This window comes from Rhinolophus sinicus, chromosome 7, assembly GCF_057876585.1.
Source record: "Rhinolophus sinicus isolate RSI-liver-muscle chromosome 7, RSI-T2T, whole genome shotgun sequence".
NCBI lineage: Eukaryota > Metazoa > Chordata > Mammalia > Chiroptera > Rhinolophidae > Rhinolophus > Rhinolophus sinicus.
In genome coordinates this window covers 51,752,856-51,769,514 of record NC_142507.1, presented here as the reverse complement: position 1 = coordinate 51,769,514, position 16,659 = coordinate 51,752,856, and the positions used below count along the sequence as shown (strand labels likewise).

The window sequence follows — 16,659 nt, the reverse complement described above, 5'->3', positions numbered from 1 at the left end:
CCAGGGTCTTCCCTCCTGCCCAACAAAGGGCTGAGTAGAGTGAGTAGAACCGAGTGAAACCAGCCACCTGGGAGCTGGGCGAGGGGTGCTTAGAGGCTGCTGTGTCAGGAATGTGGGCTGGTGCTTGCTCTCCACGGGACTGGAAATCCCGATCGGAATGTACACCCTAAATCCCTCATTAGGGAATGTGAAACCCACAGATAATTTCCACCCAGACACTGAAACCTCTTTCTCTACTCCCTACGCTTCTCCAGTCACCAGCTAGGAGGGTGCTCCCGTGTGTGAGCTCCCTCTGCCCTCCTTGCTCTTGCCAAGTAGCACTAAATAGCCAAAACAAAGGATGCAGAAGGTAAACACTGGAGCAGGATAAAAGCCAAATGAACGGAAATGAATAGGGGGTGTGCAGGCAAAGGCAGGAGCCCGCCATGCCTTTTGGTCCCCCGTGATTGATCTGCAAAGCAAAGCCTCTTTGCAGATGTCACTCCCTTTCCGCATCACCCTCCACATTATTTTTCCCTTACAGGAAAGTTTTATGTTTTGAAGTTTCCCTACAGCCCCTATCTATCTCATCTAAGAAGAATACATGGTAGAGTGTAAATTAGACTTCCTGGGAATGAGGATACTTATCACAGAGGAACAGGAAAAAAAGGGGGAAAAAAAAGAAGAAGAAAGCAGAGACATCTTTGGCATGACATGAAAGAAGAGGCCCGGACACAATGACCTCAGAGTTCCTGGGGAGCGTCTGGGGCCCCGCAATTCCACCTCCCAAGGTAGGTAGTGTGTCTTGCCAGGCGCCACCTCCTGGTTGGCTGTGAATTTTTTAAATTTTCATTTAAAACGTTTTGTGTTTGATTCCTTCTGGGAAGTGTTTCACTGCTGGTGGGCTTTGGGTTTTTTGTCTACACAATTGATCATTGTTTCCCAAAGATGGCTTAGCCCCACTCAGCACTTTCCCACCTCTGAGTGAGCAGCCCATCCAGCCCCGCGCACCCTCCACATGGACAAAGGCCCTGGTTTCTAGGAGAGCAAGAAGGGAGCCCAGCAGTATTCCCCAGGGATTTGACTTTATTTTGCTCTTTGGATTTACTGTGGATATTTTTGTTGTCACCAGGCTGATTTGGGTAGGTGTTAAAAGGACTCTTATATATTTTTTTCTTTTAAAAAAACAAGACAGACACCTCCCGCCCCCCTCCTCCACCTTAACTGCTGCTCAAACTCCAGCACCTTTGTTTTAATTCCTGCCTCTCTCCAGTCCATTCCTTACCTCCAGGGTGGCTAAAACCCCACAAAAACCAAGACATCCCGCTGCCTTCTGGCGCCATCTCCTGTCCTTTCAAAGGCAGTGAAATGCGAATGGGTCAGAATCAAAAGTGTCCAAGTGCGGTGACTTGGGGGTTTGCTTTTTCTTAAAAGGTCCTTTTGAAAAAGGATAGTTAAACTCACTGAGTATCCCGATTAGTCTAAATCACCTTACAGGAACCCACGCAGCGCTCTGAGATTGTATGGTGGTGTATATGAGAGTTCAGTGAGGAAGGGAGGCAGATGGAAAGGACAGAATGTTCAGCGCAGGAACTTCCTCAGGCAGTACAGGTGGTAACTAATTGCTGAGAAGAGAGAATCGAGGAGGAGACGGAATTAGATGGAATTTGATTTCCTAAAAGTGCAAGCAACTTTGTGCCATGAAGCCAAGTAGACCCAGAGATATTCTAACTTGATAATCACATTTATGTATTACCACACGATTGTTTTCTAACATATTGGTACTGAAATCCCTTAAGCCAATACAAAAGCTTCCAAGAATTCAAGTCAAAGTAATTTGGGGGAGGGGGTGGTCTGAACTCTGGATCATTTTCTCAGTTTTCTGGTTCACATTTCAGGACAGATGCAGCATGAGAATCTTATAAACATAGGACAGATAAGAGTTTGTGGTGTGAAATGTTGCAAATTTAATTAAAAAGGAGTGATTTTTGTGTCATGCATTGATTCCATGCCCAGAACACTGCCTGGTACATAAATATTTGCTGAATGAATGAATGAATCTAGTCATTGGGACATTTATTTACTTTCTTTCTACCTTTGGTATTTCACAGAATTTTAGACCAGAAGGGTCCTCAGGCAGCATTCCAACTCCCTTGTTTACCCTGTAAAGACTGAGTTTTGAGGGATTTAGGGATTCTCCTATGGCTGGTCATATCGCTGCCAAGCTGAAGCAGGTCAAGGACACAGGTGCCATTGAACTTTCTCCTGCCACACTGCTTCTCAAACGTCCGTGTGCATCAGACTGACCTGGAAAGCTTGTTAAAATACAGATTTCTGGGCCTCCCCCCACCGCAGCTTCTGATTCCGTAGGTCTGGACTCTATCCAGAGATTTGCATTTCTAACAGGTCACCAGGTGGTGCTGATGGTACCAGGCTGAGGGACACACGAAAATCAATGGCCTGCGCCAACTGGAGAAGCAGAGGTAGTGAGGAGTTTGCCTGTCTTTATAGGGATGCCAGCTTCTGGATCTGTTCTTTGTAGAGGATAGCAACGATACCTTTGCTAGTTTATAAACATATATTGAGTATTTCTAGGAGGTAGGCACCGTGCCAAGCCCTAGAAATAAAAAATTAATACGACAATCCCTGCTCTGAAGAATTTCATAATCTCTTAGCAGATGCAGCTACCTTAGCCAATTACTGCAACACAATGGTGAGAAGTTCTAAACTGTGGTGTAGCAAAGTGTTACGGAAACCAAGGCAGGTGGGCAATTGGCGGTGAGATTTTCTTTTTTCTTTTTTTTTTTAGATTTTCTTTACCTAATGTCAACAGTCTCCACAGGATGGGAGTATAACCAGGTTCTATAGTTATATGTAAGAACATAAAAATTGCTTCTCCAAGGCAGGCAGACCCATGCTTCACTGTCTCTGAGATCTGAGAGTGACATCAAAGGATAGGTGATGTCAAAACAGGATTTTATATATATATATATATATATATATATATATATATATATATATATATATATATATACATACACACACACACACATACATATACACACACATATATACATATATGTATTTTTTAATTTAAGGACCTTTTTTGGGGGGTGGAATATTGGGGAACTGTGTTTTTCCAGGACCCATCAGCTCCAAGTCAAGTTGTTGTTTTCAATCTAGTTGTGGAGGCTCAGCTCAATGGCTTATGTGGAAATTGAACCGGTGACTTCGGTGTTATGAGTGCTGTGCTCTAACCACTGGGCAAACCGGCCGTTCCTCCTTAGTATATTTAATAAACTGCTTCCTTTGTAAGGAGGAAAGAAAAAGGATATCATGGTGCCCTAGAATTGTAATTATTTGTTCCATCTTCTTTAGGGGCCACCTCATTCTGCCGGTGTTCTCCCCTTCTCTACTATTCATCTAACTCAAATGAAGGTTGTGGACCAACCCAAGCAAAAGACAGTAACACTTCTACCACTTCCCTCTGAGAAGGTGAGAAGATTCTGGTTTAAAGAGAACTTTTTCTTTGTTTTTGAAGGAACTTTTATGTCTGAATCGCTATAGAAATAGAAATCAGCGGATAATATACCAAAATCTTGTGACGATGGGTAGCTTATTACTAATTTAAATCATCCCATGAATGCAAAGTCTGTTCTCAGATCAGATTGTGACAAATGATTGGGATTTCTCAGAAACCTTATAGCGAAAGAGCTTGCTGTGCTTTCATTGACAGTCTGCTCTCAGAATTTCTCTACATTTTTCAAAACGATGTGAGTCTTGAAAGGTAAAGTGACTTGGCTGATGTCACAGAGAAATATTAATAGGACAAAGAACCAGGCTCTGACTGACCCCTAATTCAGAATGTGTTAAAATACTTACAAAACAAAAATAAAAGCCTTTAAGGAAAACAGAGGGCATTTCTGGATCTGGCTGCTGATGCCTCAGTTAATTTCCTGTAGTAGTGAGAAGGCATTGCTCTGAGAAGGAAAGCCAAATGCAAAATCCAACAAGCCCATTTTTTAAGATTCAAGTCATTTCTAAGGCAACATCTACAAAAGTGAAATGCAGTTATTAATGAGCTCATAGATCCTGTATTCTCCCCATCATTCTGCTATCAACGTGCTTATTCGTGTGTCACATACGTTTTAGTTAAGTAGCAGGTTGGTTATAAATCCATGCACGTTGGGAAGAGCTAACCTTTTTGCTCCTATTAAAAACAATTGAAAGGAAATAGCTACTTGGAGTTGGCTCCAGAATGCTAGAGAATACCAGATCTTGGCAATGGCTTATCGCTTTTCCTCTTAATTATTATTATTTAATTATACAAGTAATACCTGATTAGTTTGGGGAAAATAGAATATTCAGAAACATACATCACTCAAAATTCTCCCAATTAGAGATAACTACTGTTAACATTCTGATGTCATAAACTTTTTTCTATAAAGTTATGTCTAAATGCATATATTTTGTATAAATACTGTATTTTTTATAAAAATAGGACCATACAATATACATAATTGGCCTCTAACCTTTTTTTCTAACTCTATTTTGTGAACATTCTTCTCTGTCAAAAACATGTTGACAGAGAAGATGCAACACGATGCACCAATTTAAAGTGCTTCATGTTATATAGAAGTAACCTAATGTATTTAACCAATCTTCTGCCTTTTGACAGTTTGGTTTTTTGTGTTATTTTTTAATCCAGATTTTACCTATGACAAACACTAATTCAATTAGAATATTCTTGTTCATATATATTTACACACTAGTCCAATTGTTTTTCAGAAGTAGAATTGCAAGAGGGTATATATTTTGTTAAAAAACTTTTTATTGTGAAAAAGTTCAAATTCATTCCTTTTGTTAAAATCAAGTTTATGGAAGTACAGCTTACACACAGTAAAATTCACTGTTTTTAGTGTATAGTTCTATGAGTTTTGACAAATACATACAGTTGTGTAACCATCATCATGATAAAACTACGGAACAATTCATCACCTCTGGCCTCCCCCTAATTTCCTCCTGCCTCTTTGAGGTCAGCTTTTCTTCCCCAACTCGTCTTTTAGTCACTAGTGACATGTTTTCTGACCCTATAATTTTGCCTTTTCCAGAATGTCTTAGGTATTATATTATACAGCATGTAGCCTTTTGCGTCTGGCTTCTTTCACTTAGCATTCACTTATGTTGTTGCATATCAAAATGTGTTTCATTTTATTGCTGAGTTTTTCTATTATATAGATATACCGCAGTTTGTTTGTCCAACTTACCAGTTGAAGAACATGTGGGTTGTTTCTAGTTGTTGGCAACCATGAATAAACCCTCGATTACAGGTTTGTGAGTGGACATATGTTTTTGTTGTTCTTGAGTAAATACCTAATGCTGGGTTGTATGGTGAGTGTATGTGTAACTTTGTAAGAAACTGCCAAACTGTTATTCATAGTGGTTGTACTGTTTTTCATTCCCACCAGCAATGTATGAGAGCTCAGTTTCTCCACACTTAATATTGAGTTACAAAAACAAAACAAAAGAGTAGCCGTTCTAATAGGTGTGTAGTCGTATTTCCTTTTGGTTTTAATTTGGGATGTGCCCTTTTTTTAGGGTTTTTGCTATATTTCTTTCCATATTGCTCTCCATAAAGGCTATATTTTTCCAATGGCATGTACACGAGTTGTCACTCTTTCTTTGTAGAGATAAACAAAGGACCCTATAATCGGTGTTCCACAGTTAGGCAAAAATTCAGTATTTTTTTCTCCCTTGTGACCTTTTAGCTATCACACAGAAATAAAATTCACTTGTATCAAGGTTAAATTTTTGTACAGTGAATCCCATCTTCTCAATGATTTTCAGTATAAAGTGAGAGCTGTGTTCATGTGGAAGAAATTTTGGCTTAAAGATGAGTAAAGTCTACATTAGTGAGTGTAGCAAGCTCTTCAAGGACATATATTGAAAGTAAACCCATCATTTTACAAGAAATACTATTATAATAATTTATACTAATGCAAAATACTGCTTCTCAAAATAGCTCATATAACCAAGCAGGAGAAAACTTGGCTTAAAGGGACCACACTGCACCAGTCACCTGGCTTCTATCAAATTGCAGTATATTTCAGTAGGATTGCATTTAACTCTTTGATTACTAAGACTTTGCTTTTGGTATTTTGGGGAAGCCACGGATTTGATTGAACTGAAGTGAAATAGAAACACAAACACAGCCTTGGCAAAAATCTCAACTGTATTAATAAACATGGGAGCATACTTATTGGAACACATGGCAGAAGAGTATACCAAAATCCTGTCAATATCCATTGAATAAGTCCTCTATTTTATAACTGTAAGTTTGGATCTAGCACACTAAACTTCTATATAACAAAGTATACCTATCTTCTTATTTTCTACTGCAGAATAAGAAAAGCAGACATTGGCTTAAGGACAGCTAATCCACTCAGTATGTTTTGTTGTGTTTGTAGAAGGTTCGCAAGTCAATCGTTAGCTACCTCAGATTATTTTTAAATTTGACTTTTATTTTTATCAAAGTAGTTCAGGTACACAGTTTAAAAAGTCAAATAGACCAAGAAAAATCATAATGAAATACTCTATGCTCCTTTCTTTTAGGTGTTCTATAATTTTATGATAATGTACCATGGTGTAGGTCTTTTTTATTTCTTGGAAGGGTATTCAGTGGGCTCATTTGTCTACTTTCCTCTAGAAAATTCCTGCTTCCTAGAGACAATTTCTGTAACTTTTTAACTGTTTCTTCTAGTCTATAACTCCAAATTTCCAAAAACCTGTTTACTAGAAATACTACTGTTTCTTGACTTTTTTCATTTTAGATGTTATTGTCTGTTAACTTCCAACTATGAAAGATGAGGACTTATCTCTTTTATGCAACACTCCCTCCCCAACCCGTATTTCTACGCTATCCTTCTGATATAGTTTATCACAAGTTTAGTTAAATCAGTATTCAGCATTTAAATTATTAATATCATCAATATTTACTCACAGCAAAGCCAAGGAGTGTATATTTCCTTTCTTGTGCAACTTTTAATTTCCTTTGAATTAATAATGCCCCCCCCCCCCCTTTTGGCTTTAGTTTTTTAGTTGCTCATTCATCTCTAAACTTATTGTTTAAAATATAACTCCTCTCTCATTATGTTCAAACAGATCAGGTAATCTGTCCTAACTTTCTTTTTTACAGGAATATTTTTCTTGGAGCCCTCTATCCTCCAGTTCTAAGTTAGACTGGCTTCTTTTCTCTCTGGAAGCTTTTTACAATTTAGTATCTTTCCTTTCTTTTAGGTGTTCTATAATTTTATGATAATGTACCATGGCGTAGGTCTTCTTTATTTCTTGGAAGGGTATTCAGTGGGCTCATTTGTCTAAAAACTTGTGTTCTTCAGCTCTGGGATATTTTCTCATATTTTTTTTTGACAATTTTGTTTTATATGTTCTCTTTCTCTGAAACTCCTGTTAATTGTATGCTGAATCTTTTGAACCCTTCTCTAAAAGTTTTAAGTTTTTCCTTCTATTTTCCATCTCTTTGCTTTCTGTTCTATTTTTAGAAAGAGTTCCTCAACTTTATCTGTCACTCCTTCTATTGAATTATTAAGTTCTGCCTTTATATTTTTAATTTTTACAAGCTCTTCCTTCTATGAATATTGTTTTCATAGTTATTTTCTTTTATTTTCATGAATACATTATGTTATGATATTAACTTAGGCTTTTTAAAAAAAATTGTTTTCTTTGCTTCCTGCACCATCTGTTTCCTCTGAGTTCTTTTTTTTTTTCAGGGAGTTTTTGTTTTTGTTTTTGGTCTCTGCTTTTACGTGAAAACCCTTTCTAAGGTATTTGGTGGTCTTACCTATCCGTTCACATTTATGAGTAAGGCATTTAAAAGATGTGTATTATTAAGTTCTGCCTTTATATTTTTAATTTTCACAAGCTCTTCCTTCTATGAATATTGTTTTGAATATTGTAATCAGTACATGACTGAAGCCCGTTAAGGCCTCTATATAGACTTTTAAGATTCTGGTGAGTGTGTGGAGCTCTGCTCATCTTGTGGCGCCTAAGACAAGCCTCCTAAACCATCGTGATGTACGCATGTTGCATGGGAAATCTTTGGGACACACTTGGTTGGAGCATAATTGTAAGTGCGCATAGATAGAGCAACCTGCACAACACTCTGGCCAAATGCTGAAGAGCCTTTTTTATTTAAACAAACAAACATGATCAAGAAACAACTGTTTAAGCAAGCTGCTGTAGGGGCAGTGTGTACCAGGAGCAGCCGGAGTGGCCCCGCCCAGCTCCTTTCCTGGGATCCACTCTCAGCATCTCAGCATCAAGCCGCCATAGCTTTGGACTCTTGGCTGGAATGAGCAGGCAAGCTTGCAGATTTGAAGATGAAGCCTCCCCTCACCAAAGCTGCATGGTGCCTGAGCTGCCTAAAATTTCACAGAGTGAAGCTGTCATGCCGCCTATAAGCTGGTTAACAGTTCATGTAGCCCCCAGCAACCACGGTTCTACTTTCCTCTATGATTTTGAGGGCTCTCGGTACCTCACATCCAATGTGAAAAGATCTTGGAAGTTATCATTTCCATCCTTACAACAGGAAAAAGCTGGGAAAACTGAAAATCAGCAAAATTTTCTGGGCCATCAGAGAAGTAAAGCTGTAGGGTAAACTACCCCCCTGAAATCTGGAGAGACGGGTGTATTCAGAGACTTACGGAAGCATTCTCACCAGGAGCAGAAGTTCTGAAGCCATAAACTGGTGATTTTGATAAATTTCTGGAGGCTGAGTGTGGACTAGCAGAAGAGGAAGAAATTCTCAGGTGTCACAGTGTTAGGAGTATCTCCACTTTTTCTTAGGCTTTCCGTTCAGAATGCAACTAAGTTCTCATGGTAAACATTTGAGAAAGATTTTCTTAAGAAATTAAAAATCTTCTCAAATTTCTCTATTCCTCCAGTCCCATCCAGCTTTCTGGTCTCATCTAGGGGGACAAAACAATCAACAGGAGACAGGGCTTCAAGGAAATAGAATGGGAATGCTTTGGCCAGGGAAAGGAGTAGCAGGAAAGGGAAAAATAAACTATAGCACTGGAAGAGAAACAGAACCCTTGAGAAGGCCACAGCCCTGAGACACATCAGAAAACCAAAACTGAGACTTACTCAGAAGATTATAAAATACTTCCCCTCAGCCACACCCTCCTAACACACCAACAAGTCCCCACTATAATGACACAGTAAGTGACAGCTGAAAGAGCAGCAGAACACAGACTCTCTCCGAGGAGTAGTAGTACCTTGTGAATCCTCCAAGCCAAGAATGGCGGCAAAGACAAGGGTACTAGATGAACTTGAAGCCTCTAATAACTATAGCTACAACAAACATTAAACACAGCCCAACACCTAGCCAGATTAAAATAAATTATCACAGTAAAGTCCTATTTACTTTAGTTTACATTATTCAGTACAGGATATTTGTCAGAAAAAAAAAAAAAGAATATATGCAAAAAGGCCAAGAAAAAACAGTCTAAAAAGACAAAACAAGCATCAGAACCAGACTCAGATACGACACATATGTTGGATTATCAGAGTATTTAAATTAACTGTGATTAATTATGTTAAAGGTGGTAATAGAAAAAGTGGAAGACTTGCAAGAATAGATGTGTGACATAAGCAAAGATGGAAATTCTAAGAATCAAAAGGGAATATCAGGGATAAAACCAAAACACAGTAACAAATAATGCCTTTTATGGGCTCATTAGAAGACTCAAGAAAGGGACCGGCCAGGTGGCTCAAGTGGTGGGAGCGCTGTGCTCCTTATGCCGAGGTCTCCGGTTCGATTCCCACATGGGCCAGTGAGCTGCACCCTCTGGAGCTAAGCTGCCGTGAGCTGGGCTGCCGTGGGCTACCGTGTGAGAAACTGGTGGAAACAACAACAGCTTTAACAAGAGTGGGGAGTGGGAGGCGGCGGGGGGGCACAAGAAAGGGGGAAAAAGAAGACTCAAGAAAGAATCAGTGAACTTAAGATATATAGATAGGTCAATAGAAATTCTCACCTTGAGAAGGAAAATAAATAAACAAAAAAAAAACAGAACATAAAATAACTATAGTCCAGTATCGAAAGGTGTAATGTGTATGTAATTTGAATAACAAAGGATAAGAAATGTAACAAGAATATCTGAAGGATTAGTGGCTAAGAACTTTCCAAACATTAATTATATAAAGCAAACCAGGAACCTAGAAACACAGAGGACATCCAGCAAAGATAAATTCAAATCAACCAACTAACCAACCAAACAAAAACCACCTTGATACGCCATATTCAGACTATAGAAATCTGAACAACAACAAAAAAACTTGAAGGAAGCCAGAAAAATCCTAGAATTCTATATTCAATGACAATTATCCTTCAAAAGTGAGAAGAAAATGGCTTCGTTGAAAATCAAAAATTGAAGGAATTCATTGTTAGTAAACCTGCCTTAACAGAAATAAATTCTTCAGACAGCTGTAAAATGATATAGGCCAAAAACGTACAGGAGAAGGAATAAACGAAAGTTAACACATTGTTTGTGGGAAACGAGTAAACTCGTCATATCGCCTCTAGTTGGAACCGGCAAAAATTTTGCAAAGTAAATAAATAGAGACCTCTTTTTAAACTAAAACACTGAAAGTTTCATAGAAAAATATCAAATAGATAAAAAGATATGAATATTTTACGGAAAGTCTAATTTTGGCGAGAAAATGTCAAAAAAGCCCCGCATTACGACGCGATTTGGCGGGAAAATGCCCGCTTACAAATTAAGAAAAAATAAGACGTGTGTAATCATGTATGGAAGCTTGTTGACTAGTAGACTGATGGTGAGGGGATGGCACAGATATCTGGCTACTTTCTACCATTTTGTGAGTATTTCTGGACTTGTCTCTTAGGCTGGTCAGTTTCTTTAGAGAGGAAGCCTCTAACCTTTTACCTGAAGGCACACCCCACTTTAAGATGCATGGAGGAGACAATGGGGTTGGTTTGGGAGAGTTCTCACTGGTTGAAATACAGATTTTCACCTTTTCTGCCAGTTTTCATTACATCTAGCCTGGTATGTGTAGGAATGATTTCTGGTGGTTCCAAATCAGTCTGAATTCTGGAGAAAATGAATTCTGGAGACAATGTGTTGGCGTTAGTTGCACTGCCGTAGTTTTGTCTTGAGACTGCAAATTAACTAGTTTGGAAAAGGGAAAGGTTAAAAAGTTAGGAGGAAGAACAGTCTGGAGTTATCCTTCACTCTCACTCCATCACCTGTTTCCCAAAAAGGCATCAACCAACCTCTATATTTCCTAATGGAAGTATGGATATAAACTGCCAACTGAGAGTTATTTGGTACAGAATCAATTACTAAACATGAGTACCCACTGTGTGCTCAGCACTGTGCCAAGTACCAAGAGAAAACCAAGCTACTGACTTGGTTTCTCTCTAGGAAATTTCAGTGAGTTTGGGCGAACCAAAATTAAATGACATATAGAAGATGTGGCTAGGCAGACCAGGGCAAACGCTGGGTGAATAGAACATTTAATAAGTCTTACGAATTTGGAGAAGGTTAAATGGTTTTGGTTAAGGTAGAAGAACAGCATAAGTACCGCTAGAAAGAGGAGAATGCCTGTATGACTTGTATGGAACAAAATGGCACTGGTGAGACTTGGTCAGAAAAATTGTTCTAGGGACTTGTTCTAGTTACTATTGCTGCATAACAAACAACTCCAGATTTAGAGGCTCAAAACAGTAATGATCATTTTATTACCTCTCATGGTTTCTGTGAACAGGAATTTGGAAAGAGCTCAGCTGGGTGGTTCTGGCTCAGGATTTCTTATGTGGTTGCAATCAGACAGTGGCTGGAGCTGGAAAAAGTAGGGGGTGGAGAAGCTGGGGGCTGGGTGGGTACCTCTCATTCTCTTCACAGAGGCTCGAGGCTTCTCCCTGTGATCTCTCCTATACGTTAGTTTGGGCTTCCTCAGGGGGTAGATCTTTGGAGAGGGCCATTGTCTCATGTTGGGTTCCCCAGGAAGTAGACTCTGAGATGGAAATAGCATTCGGAACATTTATTGGGGGGATGATATTGGATTCAATATCTGTGGAAGAGAGGAGAAGGAAGCAGGATGAAGCAGTGGGAGAAAGTGAATGGCAATGCAGGCCCCTGGGGGTGCTCTGGAGCGCTGATGAATGACCCCTCAGAGTTAGTCTAAGTTGGGGCAAAGGGCTGGCCGGGCCTGTATAGCTCTGTGTTGAAGGAGGTCTAACCTTGGGCAAGGCACTTTTCTTCAGGTGAGGTAACCCCCTACAAGGGCTGACAGCGGAAGGTCATCCCGGCACTGAGGGGAATCAGTTCTTCATTCCTGAAGGAAAACCTGGGTCGTGCATTTCTGTGTCCACCACGGCCCTGACCAGATCGGTGGCTTTCAGTAGAGGCCATCCTGTAACAACCTGCCACTGAGAAAGTTGGGGGGTAAATACTCCAACCTCACTCCCCTCCAAACTCCCCATTTCCTGCCAGCCCTCTCCCCCACCCCCAAATCCAGGAAGTCAGTGGGGTTTTGAGTCACAGAGTGAAGAATGGATCTGGCGGGCAACAGAAGATATTCTGCAGCAGAAGATGAGTTTAGTTTTTGAACATTAAAGACACGTCGAGTTAAAGAATATCCTGGTGGACACTTCTTATTGGTGGATTAAAGGCATGTTCTGAACCACCCTCTTACTCATTCCACTCTTTGCTCTGCTTTCATAACACCTCCTGATTACTTATCCTCACTCTTGGTTCTAACATTTAAACCCTGCCTCATTACTTCCTTTTAAAACATGTTCTAGGTCATGAGTTTGGCTTTTCTCTTGACTGCATGTCATTCTTTCATCCTTCATTTAGTTCCATACGTCCGTGTACTAGACTAGTAACGGTCTTCATCCAACCTCTTCCCAGTCCTATGGGGAATCTCTCCTCCCCCAGCATCTTGTTTATCCTGTCTTCTTGATAAAGATTGGAAACAGGTAAGTTCCAAGGTCTTGAGGTAATGCAGATGAGAGATGATATAAGGGTGGGGACACCAGGTACGGGGAGAAAGGCCCACTATGGTAGATCTTTGTCTGTGCTTACTATGGTGTACTTTTGGAAGCTACTAGCCAACGGTAAAACGAATTCAGGGCCTTTCCTCACATTTAGTATTTCCAGCACCCTCTCCCATTCTGTCTAATGTATTCTGATACAGAAACCCTACCATTTAACCCCAATAATCATCTCTTGTTGAAACTCTGTCTTCCATACATTCCCCCCCCCAAATTCACCTCCTTATTTACTACCTGTTTCTTAGTTTCTTTGACTATTTTCGTAGACAATCCCTGTCTTCTCTTTTTCCCCTCAACCATGTTTTACTCTCTTTTGCCTGATCGTTTTCTTATATACAAGCTTTGTGGACGTCTGATTTTTTTCTCATGGCCTCAACTATCACTGTGGATGATTCCTTAGTCTGTACTCCTTCCCAGAACTCTCTTTGGGATTCCATTCCAGAGTTCCAGACTCTGCAGTGGCATCAGAACACAGGACTTCTTCTTCTCAAGCTGGTACTAACATGGGCTTTCAGGTTTCTTTTTAGCCCTTTTTTCCCTTCCCTTGTTTTTCAACTCTTCCTTGAAATGTTCCTTAGTCCATTTTGCTTTAGTTTTTATATCATCCTCACTTCTTTTAGCTTGATTAAAACTAACAAACTTAACTAACTCCAAATTGCCCCCTAGAGATGTTATTTCATTCCAAAAGCTTTCCCTCTCCCTGTTTTCCTCTTCACAAAATTTCCTTTCCAGGGAATTCAAAGGAAACAGCAAGGAGAAGGCAATGATTATTTTGTTTTCCTTTAAAGTAGTTAACATGCTAAATACTAAATATTTACATTTTAAACATAAGCCTATTTGAGGAGCTGTGTGTCTCTGTAGGGGGCAAGAGGGGTGGTGGTGGAGTAGTGAGGCGTCTATTGGTAAAACCTAAAGTCTCCAACCTGAGAAACTGGAAAAATAGCAAATACTGCGCTCTGAGAGGGGTTAGACTAATTCACCCACTTCCTTCCCCACATTATATGGACTGTCTTTGGGTATTTATCCTGATAATGGTGTAAGAGAATAAAAAGGACAGAATTTAATCAAGAGCTAAGAAACGTTAGGCTCTCAAGACAAAAATTTAAAAAATGATTCTTACCCTGCTCTTTTCTATCCCACATTGACAGACTTTTAAAAGCACATTTTATCTGAAGACTTTCATGGAAACCAACCAAAGGGAAATTAGAGAGGTACTGCAGTACCGTTTATATGCGAATCGATGTCTCATTTTCATTAGGCCAGTACTGTTTTTCCTCCAAGGTCTTATTGTTCATTACAGCAGCAACTACCTCAGTAACAATTTGTTTAAAGGTGCCTAACTTACATACTTCACACAACTGCTTTCAGTCCTTCGTGGTGGAAGTTAAAACACCGTCTTTATTCCGGCTTTGGTTTTGGACCAGAAGCCTGTCCCCAGCAGGGCAGTGTCACGAAGGCATGCTTTTTATGTGACGTGCACGTTGCTGTGCACCTTGGCGGTAAAAGCAGGAGCTGTGCGTGCTGAATTACCAGTATCGCAACTTGGGCACGTAAGAAGCATGCTTTCTTTCTGCCTGTAACACTAAAAACAGAAAAACAAAACCGAACCCCAAAACAAATCAAACAGGCATCAAAACCGCCCGAGTGCCTAGGGAAAGCGCGCCAACCACACAAAGAGAAGGAGGGGGGCTACTGGGATTCAAAATCATTTCTTCCGGACGAACACCCTCCTGGACCTATCGGAGTTAACTGCGCGCTTGGTCGTAGCCAATAGACACAGCGTTTCTGGTTCAGGTCCGCCCTCAAGACTGATAGACATTTGTGCAGTCCAATGGAATAGTGTGATGCTGAAGAATTAACCAATACATTCGGGAGGTGGGTGGAGTGTAGGCCAGGGGGTTGGCGGTGCCGTGTCATGGAGGCTCAGTCTCGGAGCAGCCATTGAAGGGGAAGGAACTGCGGGTGTGTGTGTGTGAGTGTGTGTGTGAGTGTGTGTGTGTGCGCGCGCGCGTGTGAGTGCGCGCGCGAGTGTGTAGACAAGGAGGTGGGGGCAGCCGAGTTACAGTCCCAACTCCTTGGACTCCATTTGCTATTCTCTTTCTCCCCCACACCTATCTGGTGGTGGTGGGCGTTTATATTTGCGTTTCTTTTCATTCATTTCCAAACCTTTTACAATTTGAGGGTTGGGGGTAGCAGGAAAGGCAGGACAGGGTAAGGGAGGAGAGTAATAGCAGAAGAGCAGGAGGAGGACATGGAGATGAAGAAGAGGATTAACCTGGAGTTAAGGAACAGAGCCCCGGAGGAGGTGAGATGACTCAGCCCCCTCCCCTTCCCCTCCAGCTCTGTATTCGGGGAATCGGGTTTCGGGGGGTCCGGGAGGGTGTGTAGGGAGGGGTAATGAATCAACCCCAACCTGGGGTTAGGGTCGAGGGAAATATTTAATTTGAAGTTTTAAATCATTAAAATCTTTTACTTAAAATGGCGAAGGGTTCAAGTTTCTAGGGGCGTTTTTGTGTGTGCATGGGGGCTTAGTCCCTTTCGCCTCTCTTGGAGTCGGGCGTCCTGGCCTCGTGGGAGCGGGAAGCTGGGTGTTGGGGGGCCCTCCGCTTCCCAAGTTCCTCCTCCTGGGGGCGGGAGGCGTGGGCGCGACCCCCCGGTCCCACTCGCCCCTGCCGCAGCCATCGTTGCCTGAGAAGTTAGTCCAACTTTTCTCCAGTGCTGCTAACAACTCTTGGTTTTTTGGGGGGGGGCGCCCCCGGCCTCAAGGCCCCTGGGCGTCGGGCGCGGGCTGGGGTCGCTCAGGGAGCCGGCGACCACCCGCTGCCGGCGGCGCCCACTCCCCCGGGAAGGGCGCGCGCCGACCGCCGCCAGGCGGAATCTGGGTCAGCGGCCGGCTGTCCGGCCGCGGGTAAGTTTTGGGACCCGTCGCAGTAATCGGAGGTGGGGAGGGGACTCGAGGCGTCATCCCCTTCGTCCCCCCGCGGGGTAACGAAATTCGGCGGGTCGTATCGTGTCGTGGTGGCCGCAACTCCGAATTTGATCCCTGGAAACGGTTTCACAGAACTCAACAAATGGGTCGTGGTAGTTGTGTGCTTTAAAGATGGGTTCGGCGAAACTAAATGATGCGCGCTCGCTGCTGTCGCTTTAGTTAAAGAGACGGGGTTGGGAGGGGCCACGTGAGGCGGGGTCGCGGTCGACTTTTCGGGGGTCGGGCGGGAGGCGTTTCCGCCTCCTTTCCGAGGGCGCCTCCCCTGCTTCACTCAGCCCTTCCCGTCCGGGGCGGAGGCGCCAGGGGAACAGCGGCTGGAGGGCGACCCCTATTTTCCTTGGGGAGTCCCCGCCCCGTGTGGGGTTTCCCGTCGGTCGGAGCGGCAGGTCGCCAGAGTGGGGCCGGTGACCAGCGAGGAACCTCACACTTCTAATCGCAGAGGCGAGCGCCTGGAGTCTTGCTAATTGCGGCCTCTGAGTTCAACCCCAGAATTGGCATATCAGGGATATAATTGTTTTCGACTGGGGTGGAGGCGGTGCCTGTGCATACCAGCAGAGAGGATGAGGAGTAGGGTCTGCCCAGGGAGCTGAGTGGG

The 16,659-nt window shown here is 42.1% G+C and overlaps 1 protein-coding gene across 5 annotated transcripts in view; it reads left to right on the top strand.

Moving 5' to 3' along the window:
- ANP32E (acidic nuclear phosphoprotein 32 family member E) overlaps positions 1–16,659 on the top strand; it is a 30,308-nt gene that overhangs the window by 1,323 nt on the left and 12,326 nt on the right. For 2 of the 5 annotated variants that reach the window (XM_074318850.2, XM_019739920.3), the window contains exons 2-3: positions 524–770; positions 3,358–3,474. In XM_074318850.2, the coding sequence (XP_074174951.1) occupies positions 717–770; positions 3,358–3,474 (171 nt within the window). In that variant the 5' untranslated portion in view covers positions 524–716. Of the gene's footprint in view, positions 1–523; positions 771–3,357; positions 3,475–14,979; positions 15,381–15,707; positions 15,984–16,659 lie in introns of those variants that run through there. The other 3 variants (XM_074318851.2, XM_019739925.3, XM_019739927.3) reach the window with 3 other exon arrangements.